General features: G+C 37.3%; 1 protein-coding gene across 3 annotated transcripts in view; it reads right to left on the bottom strand.

The window, feature by feature from the left end:
- Positions 1–14,768, bottom strand: part of TDP1 (tyrosyl-DNA phosphodiesterase 1) — a 43,609-nt gene that overhangs the window by 23,136 nt on the left and 5,705 nt on the right. For all 3 annotated transcript variants that reach the window (XM_035328589.1, XM_035328592.1, XM_035328591.1), the window contains exons 6-12: positions 12,965–12,999; positions 11,826–11,918; positions 9,244–9,414; positions 7,205–7,283; positions 5,637–5,822; positions 5,402–5,450; positions 2,791–2,857 (exon numbers count right to left, since the gene is read on the bottom strand). In XM_035328589.1, coding sequence (XP_035184480.1) covers positions 2,791–2,857; positions 5,402–5,450; positions 5,637–5,822; positions 7,205–7,283; positions 9,244–9,414; positions 11,826–11,918; positions 12,965–12,999 — 680 coding nt within the window. The remainder of the gene's footprint in view (positions 1–2,790; positions 2,858–5,401; positions 5,451–5,636; positions 5,823–7,204; positions 7,284–9,243; positions 9,415–11,825; positions 11,919–12,964; positions 13,000–14,768) is intronic.

Genomic DNA, 14,768 nt, shown 5'->3' with positions numbered 1-14,768 from the left:
CCCCCCCCCCCCCCCCCCCCCCCCCCCCCCCCCCCCCCCCGAGGAGTATGGGTAACCATGTGAATTCTCTACTTCGAATAAGCCAAGTATTCTATATTGCAAAAGATATTTGTGTAGCACTACAGATAAGAATACTCACAAATTCTTGCTTTTTATCTACTTGCAGTATTTCAGAAGTATGATTTTTATCAAAATATTACAACTTTTTTAAAAAAACTTTTACTCTCCAGTAACTTTCTGAGTTTGAAAATAAGAGACTGCAATTATAGTGCATTTAGCTGGAAGACATGCAAAAAGTATCATTCACCACTAACGCCTGACATTTCTGGCACAAGTGATGTAAAGGAGCAAACACAGCCTCCCTCCACCCCACCTTTTCAAGTAGAGCTACTGTGACAGGGAAGCCAGATAATCCTAACATCCTGAAAATAAATCCAATGCAAACATATTCAACACAGAAACAGAGCCAGGAATAACTTATTTTTGACAACATCACCTCTTTCATCATTTAGTTTTTAACTTCAAATAGTGAATGGGCTTTCTATCTTGAAATACTGGCACCAAGGCTCGAACATAGTGAGGAGAACTCATACCATTAGCCTCCACCACAAGAAAACAGTAGGTCCTCTGTGTAAATGCTTCATCTCTCATCTTTTATGATGTTAAGGGAATGACTGCGTGGTTCTTCAAATTGAGAAGAGATTATTCTTCTTCAAAACTCTAAAGGCCTAAAGAATACACAATGCTCTAAAAACAGACAATACAACCAATTACAGACTTGTCACTGACAAGTCAAACAAGGTCTTGTCAAGCCAACTTTCGTGTTTTGAAAATAAGTATTTGACAAGCTAACTGCATTTGTTAAGACACTATCAAATGTTTATCAAAGTTAGCATTAAAAATCCAATGTTTTACATACTCTTGAGAAGATCAACTGTTTCAAAAAGTAGTAATGAAATCACTGAGGATTATATATTTCTCCTTATCAATGAGTAATACTGAATGGAAAAGACAGCTACTCTATCAAAGAAAAAATTGAGCAATTGCACCACTCATGCACTAGCTAATTTAACAGAGTAACCTAGTATTCATTTGTTCTTAAGAAAAATGAAATCGATATTAAGTTTAGTCATCTTGTTCTTTCGAGAAATTACTTCTGAGAAATCACAAGTCAGAGCTACATTACAGGTTAAATACTAGCATAACTAAGAAAAGTGGTCCACAGACATAAAAATTTGCATAGGTCCTACCTCTTTGTAGGAGAACACAGACCACCAGTTTCCTACTCCATAAATCCCTCCGTGTTTCTAAAAAGAAGCTATTCCTTCACCCTTCCTTTAAGCTTGAAGTATTTCTCTTCTTTCAACCCTGGTAGGTTCCCTACTTTCTTAATGGTTTTGCATTATGTTCCAGTGAGGTAAAGAGAAATTCATTCCTCTACTGCTCAAAGCCTTCTTATTATGTCAAGCCTTTAAAATAGCTCTTCTTATATTTAATACTACTGAAAAAGGACCAACCTTTGTTCCTCTCTCCCAGGTTACTACCATGGATAAGAAGCTGTTTTATGTCATCCACTGTGTTAGCAGCTTACATGCAGGCTCTCCTCAAGTGCCAGTGTCTTGTATTACTACTGCAAGATAAGAATCTACATCTGGACAATCACTACAGAGCCGATTACGCAGGGCCACTTGTCATTTGCAACCACTTCAACAGATGAATTTAAAACAGCTCTTTTGTTGCCAGAGAAGGACATGAATATATTCAATGAGACAGGTATGTGGAGCGTTCTTACTGAACAGGAATAATACAATGAATGGTCTTATTACCAAGAAATGTTTTGTGCACTAAAGAGATTAACTGAACAGAATTGTTTTTCTTCCAGTAATATTCTTACAAGGTATATGCTTACAGAAGAACTGAGGCTGGACATTGGCCAGCAAGGCTCACAGTAGCAATCATGCTCACTCCAGAATGGGGAATGATCTCTATGACAAGAAATTGTATTCCCAGCCCTCTGAATATTTACAGTATCTCAACCAATTCTGACTGTACTTTTATGTGGGCAGAATATCTTAGAGCAGTTTCCACCTGGAAGAGTTAAAGTTTCTGGTGAAATGAATGGAAACCAGTGGTCTTGTAAGAGGTTACCAGATTTTTTTCTTTTCTTTTTTTTTTATCTGCGCAAAACAACTTTTCCCATTGTTCTCAAAAAAACATTTAAAATTTTAAAAAGATTCAGCCTGAGGGAGACATCTGGCATGGGTTTTGTCAGATGGTTAGAATTTGGCAAAAATTAGTAGCAAGTGAAAATAGAAGCTTTTAATGGAAAACGTCAGGCACCTTTAACAAAAGATGGCATTACCATGAGGAACTAAGAACTTTTACAGCAAGACTGCTACACTTGAAACAAACAAAGCCTAACCCTGCCATGCCTCAGCTGAACTCCTGTTAACAGTGATGCACAAGAAGAAAACTGAAGCACAACTGTACAAAAAAAGTAACTGGATTCCAATTCAGAGAAGGAAAGCCTAAATAGAAAATTACAGAACCCCAAATCTGACTATTTATTTCATTAGCAATAGTACTCTATCATTTTTACAGGTATAAGAACATGTTTTAACCACACTTTAGAGATGAGACCAGCAGATACATACTTAGAGGCTTTTATTTTAAGGAGTTTAATGATACCATGCTTCTTATCATTGACACTTAATTTGCTTTTAACACTCAAACATACAGAAGTTTTAGTTTAAACAGTCTAAAACAAAAGCAAAGAACAGTTTAACTTACTGAAAATAAGTATGCAACCACAGCTGTTTCTGTGCTGTCTGTATACTGTATGGAAGGGAGCCACCAGCTGAAAGAGAAAAAAAATATATAAAACACGTATATTGCCATTTTGAAAGACATTCTGAAAACAACACATGGACTCAGGAGATGTTCTCTCTCCCCTCATGACTTATTTTTGTAAACTTCAATGCTCCAAAAAAAATAATTGTTTTTTGTTGTAGCAAGATGTATCAAGTCTGCAAACAGGAAGTAGCAGATTTACACTGGTTCTTTTTTTTCCTAGAACACAGGCTCTAGAATTTAGTCCTCTTAAAAGAAATGTGTATTGGTATTCTATGTTACAATACTACTTGATATCAACAATCATTACTCACAGAAGAGGGAATAAAGCAAGCAACATTCAGGGAAAAAAAATAAATAAAAATTAAAGTCTCTTTAGTTGAAATTGTATTTGTATTGGATCTGGTCTTCGGCTAACACACATTGTGATTTCTTGAAGTGAATTTAACATAGACAAATCAGTTGTGACAAACTGAGTTATATTAGTGCTGTGTATTAGAAACATGATGCAGAACTTAACACTCAACCTATCCTTCAAGAAGCCATAAGGACTTCTCACAAAGTCTTTACTTTCAGGGATGCAGGAATCTAAGAACCTGTTTATCTGCACAAATGCAGAGTTAAACAATTCACCAAGTTATTTCAAAATATGAGAATGACAGTAAGGAATCATCGCATACATTGTGTCTGACTTTGAAAAACATCAACTTTTCTACACAAATGCTGTAGACAGCTAGACATATCAGAAAAGACTAACTTGCTTCCGGAAACCACATATCTATAAATTCAAAGTTTGCAATTTCTGCAAACACCCAAACACTGCTTAGTTAAGGAAAGAGACCAAGAGAGCTGAAGAAAACATTCCTGCTAGCCCTGCGTTTAGAACTTCCCCTACCATTAGAAGAGCTCAGCAGCTAATCACTTCATACATAGAAGTGCAGAGGTACCTGACTTGGAAAAGAAACACGTTCATGGATTCAACAATGAATCAGCAAATTGTAGAAGCTGGAAGGGCTCTCTGGAGATCATCTAGTTCAACCTCCTCGCTCAAAATAGCCTTAACTACAGCAGGTTGCTCAGGATAGCATCCTGTCAAGTTTTGAAAGGATGGAGACTTCACAGCCTCTTCTTGGCAATCTGTTCCATTTAGACATCAGAAGAACTTTTTTTTCTGTAAGGTTATTCTAGAATCTCCTGCATTTCTATTTATCCCCATTCCCTCTTGTTCCTTCATTGGGAATTTATCAGTGTGTATAAATACCTGAAGATAAGACTTCCCAGGAGAGTTCTCTTCTCCTGTCTGGAGAATTCCAGCTATCTCAACCTCTCCTTGAACGACAAATGCTCCAATCCCATATTCATCTTTGTGGCCTTTTGCTGGACTTGCTTCTGTATGTATGTATATCTTGAACTGGAAAGTCAAGCTGGACATAGTGCTCCAGGTGTGGTCTCACCAGTGCTGAGCAGAGAGGAGGGGTCACTTTCCTCAGCCTGCTGGCAACGCTTCTCTTTATGCAGCCCAGGATGCTGCTGACTTTCTAGCCATAAGGGTGAATTGCTGTCTAATCTTCAACTTAGCGAGCACCAGGTCTTTTTCTCCAAAGCTGCTTTCCACTGGCCAGCCTCCAGCACATCCTGGTACTGGGTGGGAGTAACACCAGGTACAAGACTCTGCACTGCCCTTCACTGAACTTAATCAAGTTCCTGTCAGCCCAGATCTCCAGCCTGTATAGGTCCCTCTCCATGCTGGCTACTCCCATTCAATTTCTTTCTGAATCACCTTCCCAGAGACCACTGTGAGACTGGCTGGCCTGCTTATGTCCTCATATCCTTCTTTCCTAACCTTCCCTAAGATAGGAAATAATTCCTTCCTTTCAGTCCTCAGGAATCTCATCCCATTGCCATGACCTTCTGAAGACTGATCAGTGGCTTCGCAATGACATCAACCTTAGCATGCACGTGTCTAAGCCCCAAGTGTTTGCTTTTAAAAAACAAGCTTTACTGCATCACAACACAACAGTACCTCTTCCTCTTTCAGGTTGGCTGAGGCTATGCATTCTGCACAAATATTTAATGAAGATTTAATGAAGATAAATGTGGGAAGACTGATCATACCAATTGCATATTGCAGTACTAAAAGTAGCTAATAAGCAGTAAAACACATTATCTGATGCGTAGAACGCCACACAGAAGGCAAGGTAAACCTGAAGTATGAACACAATCTGAACTTTCTGCCAAAAATCAAAGCATGCCCACTGTTCTAACTCCAGTCAAGAGCTGTGTTTTCCTATACAATGATATATAAACATAACTATATAGATTTACACAAACACACCAATGCCCACAAAGATATTTCTACTCAATTAGAACAGAAAATAGAGTCAGAACCCCAGTAATACTAAAATACTACAAGGATACTACTGCTAGCTGTTCAACTAAGTTATCAGCAAGGTGACAACTTCAAGTCCACTCAAATAGCAACCACTGAAATGATTTTGCAAGACACTGACCATGAAAAGCTAAATGTACTTCCTTTTGCTTATCTGCTTACCAGGATAGCCTTCCAGACTTTGCCTCACATTGTTCACAGTAGGATAAACCTTCATGGAGAAAAAAAGTTAGCTTTAATAATGAAGCTTTAAATACATATGCTGTCTATTTTCAAGTGAAAACATCTTAAACTTGTTACATGCTACTTATATCCAGTGTTACAAAATACTAAAAGCTTCATTTTTCAGAATGAATAAGGTTGCACTCAATTTGAAAATTAGCACCTAAAGACTTACCAAATGGACTGGAACATCACATTTAAGGAGACTTGTTGCTCTGCTGCCTACAGCCACCAGACTCTCCTGGAACTCAGAGCACAGCCATTTGGACTCATCAGCTCCCATTGAACCAATGCTTGAGAACTGTCCAACAACAGGCCAAGACTCCTGTGCTGGTACTGATGAAGCATGCTCTTTCAAAAGCTAGTGAGGAAAATTAAAACAATAACACATTTAACTGGAAGAAAGCCTTAAGAGCTTGTATTCACTTCTGACAACAAAAAAGATTAACATTCATACTATCTAACTTGGCAATTAAAAAAAAGTCATAAGGATCTTCAAGTAAACCCACTGCTCATTTGAGAGATGATCAAACATTTAAAGTTTTATCCAAAAGCATTAGAGCCAACCCTTATATGACTGGTGAAAAGAATGCTGGGAGCTTTTCCTAAACTCACAAAATATGAACTTCAGAAGTCATAAGAAGCTAAAAAGTCTTTTACGTATAGTGGTTGATGACCTTAAAATTCCTCTCATATTGTAAAGCCCCAGATATAATGACAGGAAAACTAGAACAATCTAAATGAATTATTTCAGTTTTCTTTTCAAGTTGTTCTTAAGCTGTGAACAGAATTTAAAGGAATTTAAAGTCACATTAAAACCAGTTGGATATAAGCATATTAAATTTTAAGTAGTAGCAACCTCTCCCCTCTCTAGGTAGGGCACTTATGACTAGAGGGGTTCAGCCAGTGTAGTGTTACCAGATATACCTACATTGTTATTAAAGAAATTAATCTTAAAATGAACAGTGACAAGAATTTTATCCTTTTTTTTTTCTGGTTTATTTCATTTTCATTCAGTGTCTTACTGGCAAGAAAACCTATGCAGATGACAAGAAATACCTTACTTAATACTGAAGACTGAAAAAGAAGGGACCCTAAAAAAGTCTTGATATGCAATATTGTACATGGAATTACTATTGTAGATTTAAATAATGCAGAGGGTTAAAAATCCTAATTAAAAATAAAAGTCAAGATCTTAAACATAGAAGAACAACACTAAAAATATGACTGAAAGGATAACATCAGCTGTACACTTTTTTTTAATTCAATGATTTTGGCTAGATTGTTAAACAAAAATACTTAATTTTCAACAGTTAAGTAAATAAAACAAGTTTGATCCTGTATGCAGAGAAGTCTTTATCAACACCTCATTCCTCAGCAAAAGTCGCTGAAAAAGGCGATTATTTGACACCCAGTCACAGAAGGCTGGATCTTGATAGCATCAAACTTGTTACAAATGTCAAGAGCAGATAAAGCCATTTAAGTGATGGTGACTCCTCAGATATCTCTAAGCATGTGACACTTCACACAGCAAGCTAAGCTTGGTAATAGAGCTCAGAAACATAACATAACATGCAAAATCTACACTGCCATAAGTTGCAAGCTTATGTTTTTTGTTAAACTGTATCAATGTGCTCAAATATTATAGAGCACAGCTGGAAAAGCTAAAAGGAACTAAAGAATGCTCTGAAAATACATTTACAGTTAAAATGATTTTGACAAAAAAGGTTACAGTTTTAGTACCTTTCTGAGCCTAAGATGACCCCACTTTTCTTTATCTATACCTTGATATCGTCCAGGGGTAGAACCAAGCAGATATACTCTACAGAAAGGGAAAAAATACCAAAGTTATTTGCAGCTTTGCTACCTCCACAGAAAAGAACATACAATCAGTGGAAATCAAGTCCATGGGAAGAACTACTTTAACATCAGGAAATGATGCACATTGTAGCAGAGGGCCATGTCTTCCGTTTAGGATCACAAAAATAAGAACAGAAAGCATTTAAGTACCATATATAACAGATTTTGGATTATTTTGGTTTGTGAAATTTCAAGGTATGCTGATAGGGTTTCCTTGCATAGCTCAAGTAGTATTTCACTCAAGATTTACAATATGAAGAAAAGTAGATTTCCAGGTATGTAACTATTAGAATCTTCCATGGCTGTCATGCACCACCAGGATGATCTATAGCACAGACATGAAGTGTACCTGTTTCTGTGCACAAAACCACAAGAGACAGGTATAGTCAGCAATCTGTGCCAAATGAGAATTATTCGCACTTGACTGGGCATGTAATTTTGAGAAAAGCCAACTACTGTTACATACAAATCAACAGGTTTAGGTACAGATCTCATCTGGGTACCTAACAGCTCAGAAGCAAAGTGCAGCTTTTTTTAAACTTTCTAATAATGGTTTAGTAATCTTTTTGACTTTGTCCTGGGAATGGAAACTTGCCCAGAATCTCAGTATAAGAAGCTGTTTCCTCACTGCATCTCAATCTTAGTTCTATCCAGGAATATCCCTATATATCTTATACAGCAAGGAACTGATGCACATCATATGAAGTCCCTCTTTCCTAAACCATGCATAAACTCACATCAGTTAGGGCTTACCTGACCTCTCCAAGCTCAAACTCATCAAGTGTACAGGAACAGAAGCTCAGGCTCAAGTGAGCTCAGCTCACCATAGGCTACATCTTTCTATTTTAATAATCTTGTAAGACTTCATCTGAATTAAAAAGGCACATTGTTTTACATATTGAGCTAGATATGGTTTCAGTCTCTATGCCCAAGAGGTCATTTTCAGCTTTTTTTTCCCCCCCCCCAAACACTTCTGCTGGCTTGCAGAACTACTATTAAGTCACTAAGGAAGTTTATTCTTTCTGAAATAACTACTGTCTTCCTGTAGAAATGCTGGATGTATGTATTAGATGTGAATTAAATGAATGTTTAAGTAATATCAACAGTGTAATATTAGAGAAGATAATATTAGAGAAGACTGTTTCAAGACAAGCTATGCTATTGCTCAACATAATGTTGCATATTGGACAAAATCTATGACTAATGGGCCAAATTCTACACATATGGATCGAGCTATGCCTTAAAGTGCAGAAGCCTATTCTTAATACAACCCTCATTACAATAACCTTTGCTTACATCATCTCTCCTATGAGGAACTTAATACAACTCTTTTTCCCCCACTGTTAAATTTATTGGAGTTAATACTTAACCCAGACCAACTTAAAAGAAACCCCATGTCCCTATCACTTAGGGCCACCTCTGTCAAGTTACTGTTGATGCACTTTTTGTTTCTTTAAAAAGTATGTTTATTAAACTAGAAGTTGGTTAATTCAACACAATCTGCATAAGAGATTTAAAGTGAACGCCTTCTTACAAAGCAAAATGACAAAAGCATTATCACATATATACTTAAGCAATAGTTTATCCAGAAATAAGAGTGATTTTTTTAAGCTGAGAATATCTTTTTTAGACTAAGTGGTCTTCAAATTCCAGAATGAGCAGCTCAGAAGTCTGTTGCTCCATTGACAACTGCCTACAGTTGACCCATATTTGAACTGTTAAGCCTGAAACAGCTAAGGTTACAGAACAAACTCGTTGTCTAATAGATGTTAACCACATAGAGCCTTAATTTAGGGGAAGAAAGCATGCAGACAATTATAAACAATATTTAATTAATATTTTGATTTTTTATTAATTAATAATTTAATATTTATAAATAATATTTTAATTAAATAAACAATTATAAACAATACAAGATATACCTTGTCTCTGATAAGTCATGTTCTTGAATCACATCCACCCATTCCTTGAGTGTAGGAGCATTGTAAGCCATCAAGTAACTTATCAGGTCAGATTTAAAATTAGTTTCAGATTCACCAGCAGAACCAGCTGTTCCCTGAGGTAGCCTTGGGTATAAAGGGCTTAGCCATATTCTGAAAACAAAGGCACAAAAAGAAGGACACCACACATTATCACAAGGTTTTAGTAAGTGATTAAAGCAGATCTGAAGGTCCTAAATGACTACCTGACAGATTAGTTTACTGTGATGCTACTGAAGATAATGCAACTTACCATTGCTTTACAACTACAGAATCATCAAGTCTTACACTCAGTACCACAATGCCAGTAATTTCAAAGACAACAAATGTAATCGCATTTATCTATGCGGACACTAACAGCTTTCTCTACTCTTAAAGGCCAGGCTTAGACTTACTGACCAGTTCACCTTTCATCAATACTTTCTGTATGAATAGAACGCTGCAACACATTCTACTAAGTTAATGGTTTGTGTAGAGACATTGAAGAAATCCTATTAGAGTCCGAAAGTTCTATATAGTTTTAAAAGGAGCTTACAATAACTTGCCTCTCCAGAATTTCCATCAGAATAAAATAGGATGGGTACTACACAGGGCAAAAATATCTAGCAGTTCTTTCCAGTCACACATTATTATAGCCATGGAAGCCAAATGTTCTGCAGCATCAACCCCACAAAAGTGGGGATATTATCCTTTAATTCAGAAGTCAATAAAACATACAGAAAACCATGACCCATCATATTGGCAATATTGCATATTCTTGCACTGTGCAAAAGCTAAAAAAAATTCATCTCTGACAAGGAGGACAATGTTAAGCCCCCATATAAGTATTTTCATGCCTTCTTGGATTTCTGAAAAGCTAGCTGTCAAAAATACTGAAGCCATCCCAAAGTAAAAAAATTAAAGCTGTACTGTTGAGTGGCTGTAATTTTGCCACTCAAAAAAACCTTGTAAAAACTTGCTTCAGGCACGTGAAAGGCCTCAAAACTTTGTCATATTTAATGTCAGTAAAATGTATATCAAGATGACAGTGATATCTGATAGGCCAATTTCAAGTCATTTGACTAAGAAATCTTAAATCCTAAGCTACTGTAAAGAGCTAACTAAAAAATGCTCCCAGAAAAATAGCCAAGAGAACAGAAGGTTGATATGTTAATGTTATAATAGTATATTAACATTTCACTTAGTCCTAGCATAATAAGAGATCTGATACTAGTCTAAGTTTAAAGTAACAGCCAGCTCAGGACAGGATTTTATTTACAGTACAAAGCAACCAGAGATCAGGCCTTGACAGCTACCACCATTCTTGGTCTTTTTTTTTTTTTGTATCTTAGCAGTGTTAAGACTTGTAGCACTAGATCATCACATCTACTGTCTTGTCTCCATTAGTAGCAGATACCTATGAAAAGGCATTAAACTTACAGCTCCCCTGGGACTGTCCAAGACTTCAGATGTTCAAAGGTGAACAACTACGCCACCTCAGGAAGCTACTATCTATTTCTCAATATCCTCACATGGATTTTGGCTCCATTTCCCTCCAAGCCCATTTAAATTTTCAATTATCTAGAGCATCCTTTTGCAAGAAGCTCACAGATCAACTGCATGTCTCCGGAAAAATCCTTTTATTTTTAAGTGATAACTTTATTTTGTGAAACCTAGCGTCTATTGGAAAACTAACCTCAGCCTTTTCCATGCCATTCAATGCTTTAGATCTTGTGGTTTATTTATATGACAGAATAAAAAAAAGAAAAAAAGATTGTTATGTATGTACCTCAAAGCTGATTTTAATGAAGAGCCTTTTATGCAAGCTAAAAAATGGTTGGACTTGCAAAACTGAATAGATTTACAGATCTCAGCTAGATTTGATGATCTAAAATTGACAGATCCTTAGCCCTGACAATGTGATTCCTGTAACAGTACTGATACATTTCACAAGAGTCTGGCACAGAGCTAAGATTGTTGTTGCCAGTGATAGCACTGAGCAAAGAAAGTTTACAAGTCTCTGCTGCAGGCATCGCATTTTCCCAACGAATACTTCTGGTGTCTCAAAATAACCAGTCATGAGCACATAAGCATATTTCTAATTTGTATCAGAAATGCTCCAATGACTGTAAGAATGTCCCTCATCTCTACACATCCTCAGAACTCCCCAGAGGAGAGTTCCATATTGCCTACTATGTAACAGATCTTTGCACAATTTAAAGTACAAGGGTTATCAGGTGTTTATTACGTCATCAGGTGAGTTGATGTTCATACGCTCCAAATGCTGATTATTTTCCAGTAAAGACAATAAGTCCTAAATTATATTTCCAATTGTTTTGGAAGCATCAGATCAAAATGATTCAATGATTTTTATATTCTCTTTAGTACTTACATGAAGCCTGATTTTCAGGCATCAATTTGGGTGTTTAATGACAACAGGTGGATATCTAGCACAACCAGGAACACAGACCTCTAACAGAACAAACCATACAAACTCACAACTTAATAGCAGGTAATCAAAAGACCTGCTAGAGATTGTTGCTTACCCCTGAGTTTTCTGATGCCAGTCATCAGCAATAAGATTGGATGTATGTATCACAACTCGAAGACCTTCTTCATATAACAACAGCATCATTTTCCTTAAAAATAGAATATATAACACTTCATTTGTTTCAAGCACACTAAGAGCAGGAAATAACCTAGTAACTCTTTAAAATGTTCCAAGAAAATAACTTTCAAAAGACTTGTTCTGCTCTCCATAGACTGAAGCATGCCAAACTTGCATGACAGTCATTAAACTATTGCTGTGTATTTTGTCAACATCATGATTTATTCCAGAGTACAGCTTCAGATCTCCCATGACTGACTTCCAAAAGTAACGATGAATCCTTTCAGAACACTATGTGCTATGCTCTTTCAAATGAACTTATTACTTTGCAGATAAGAAAAGCCATATTTTATAAAAGAATTGTCAAAATGATTAATTGATTGAGAACACTGAATTGCCCTAAAACCAAAAATCTTTGCTGTATAGAACATGGATTGAATCTGTTCTTATCCATTGCTTGCAATCTATGACATTCCCTCTGTGACACTCCCACAATATCAAACTCAAGTTCTTCTTTGAAAAGACCCCAAAATTCAGTAACTGCTTCTGGATTTTTTGCAGTTGACATGGACACAGAGCTGTGAATTAGTGTTCTGTCCAACCTGCCAATGACTGATCAAGTCTGCATTACAGTTTTGGTATCAAGGCATGAGTTATTAACAGCCAGTACCTACAGTTCACTGACTCCAGTTGTGTAACTAGCACACCTCACATCTACTTATTATTTCATTTGTTTCCGTAAAGGAGAACAAACCTAACACCTATAAATACAACATAATGAAGGAAATTTCTCTAGGATCCAGCAATTTTTCTATGAAACCCCATTTTATGGCTTTAAAATGGCTTGCAGATACATGAAGTAGACACATACAACATGAAGGACATTATTTTCAAATTGGATCAATACATATTGGGCCTTTCCTTCAGAATTCTATCTTCACATATGTTAATAATCTTTGTTCCCTAAATACTTTCTGACATTAGTTACTGGTTACTAGACTGAACATGGTAACTGCATGTACCAACTCTGGGGTCATCTTTAGAAGGGGAGCATTCTGCTTCACAGCTGCTACTTACGTATGGTGAGTTCCAAATGCAATATCCAGTTTAGCCTATAAAATGAAAGGGTCAGTCATTAAAAACTGCTATTGTGCACTTCTCATATGCAAGAATGTTAAAGGACAAAGGGTGCTTCACCTTTATTTTGTTTCATTTCACTGCTCTCTAGTGGACAGATCACAAAATACATTATCCTCTATCCCCATCACCTTTAAATACATTAATTGCTAGAAACTATATTTTAAATTGCAATGAAATTCTTGTTGTAGCAGATCCAGCAAACATTTCTTTAATTAGCAATATTTTCAGAAATAGTCAGCCCTGTAGAAACAGACCTAGGGATCCAGGAGCCAGTAGTGTGCCATCGCAGAAAAGGAAACTAGTGATAGGCTGCATTAGTTCAGGAGCATTGCTAGCAGGTTGAGGGAGGCGATCCTTCCTCTCTGCTCAGCACTGCAGAGGCCACAACAGGAGCACAAGAGAGACTTGGACATGCTGGGGAGTCCAACAGAGAGCTATGAAGATGATTACGGGACTGAAGCATCTCTCCCGTGAGGAGAAGCTGAGGGCTGGTACTGTTCAGCCTAGGGAAGTAAAGACTCACAGAGGGGTCCTTAAATACCTGATGGGAAGGTGTGAAGATGGAGGCAGGCTCTTTTCAGTGGTGCCCATGGACCAGATAAGAGACAACAGGCACAAACTGGAACACAGGGTTTTGTCTGAACACCAGGAAGCACAGGTGACTGAGCACTGGCACAGGCTGCCCAGAGAGATTGTGGAGTCCCATCCTGGGAGACCTTCAGAGCCAGGTAGACATGGTCCTGGGCAGCTTGCTCTGGGTGGCCCTGTTTGAGCAGGGGGGTTGAGTCAGATGGCCTCCAGAGGTGCCTTCCAACCTCAGCCCTTCTGAAGCATATAACTGTCACAAGCAGCTTGACAGCTAACGTGCAAAGAAAAGGTCAGAAGCCAGGGACAGAAATACTTTAATTCTTCTGCTGCTGTTATTAAGAATGTTTAAAACACAATTTCTAGGGAAAAGATAAAACAAATTACAGATGTTGAGAGTACTTTTAGTCAATGATGGCTCCAACATTGTGCCTAGTTAGCATGGCAGGGGAGCAGATGTAAGTATTTACACTTCATTTTGGGGTACTGGCATAATGGAACGCATGGGCTGCTGGAAGAATGAAGCGGTATAACCAAATAGGAAAGCCATTACACACACAAGTTGTCCCTACTACTTGCTAATGACTACACTGCCAAGTCTATCATATGGGATACATTACATCTGAATTCTTATGTGTAAAAAAATTACATGCAAAACCACGAATTTGTTGTTAGCATATTTAAACTCTAAACGTACTAAAAAATTGGTTGCTAGTCCACCACTTTGTGTAAACACCTGATTAGTACAGCACACAGCAGCCCAGAGAACCTGCCCTAGAGAACTCACTATGTTTTGGCATCAATATAGTAATTTTGAGAAAGCTTGTGGTTGCCAGACTGCCTGAGAAAAAAGAAAATTTCAACATCAACTTCTCAAAGATACCCCCACCACTAATGATGCTGTCCTCCCAGCAAAATCCTGGAGCACTGTCTAGTTGCTACAACCACCTCTCTCATCCAGCCCAAAACCAGTAACTTTAGGACTCACAGACAGCAAAATAGTGAGTGTAACATCAGAGAGAAAATAGCAAGATATGAGGCAGCATGCTGACAGCAGTTTTAACAGTATTACCAAGACTATTTGTAATAGCATTTTCTTGTGTAAGACATATTTGGACTAAAAATAATTCCTTGATTATGGTTAAGATTACAGTAA

Source organism: Oxyura jamaicensis, chromosome 5 (genome assembly GCF_011077185.1).
Source record: "Oxyura jamaicensis isolate SHBP4307 breed ruddy duck chromosome 5, BPBGC_Ojam_1.0, whole genome shotgun sequence".
Taxonomy (NCBI): Eukaryota; Metazoa; Chordata; class Aves; order Anseriformes; family Anatidae; genus Oxyura; species Oxyura jamaicensis.
Note: the sequence above shows the minus strand (reverse complement) of the source record. Positions and strands in the feature narration are given on the sequence as shown.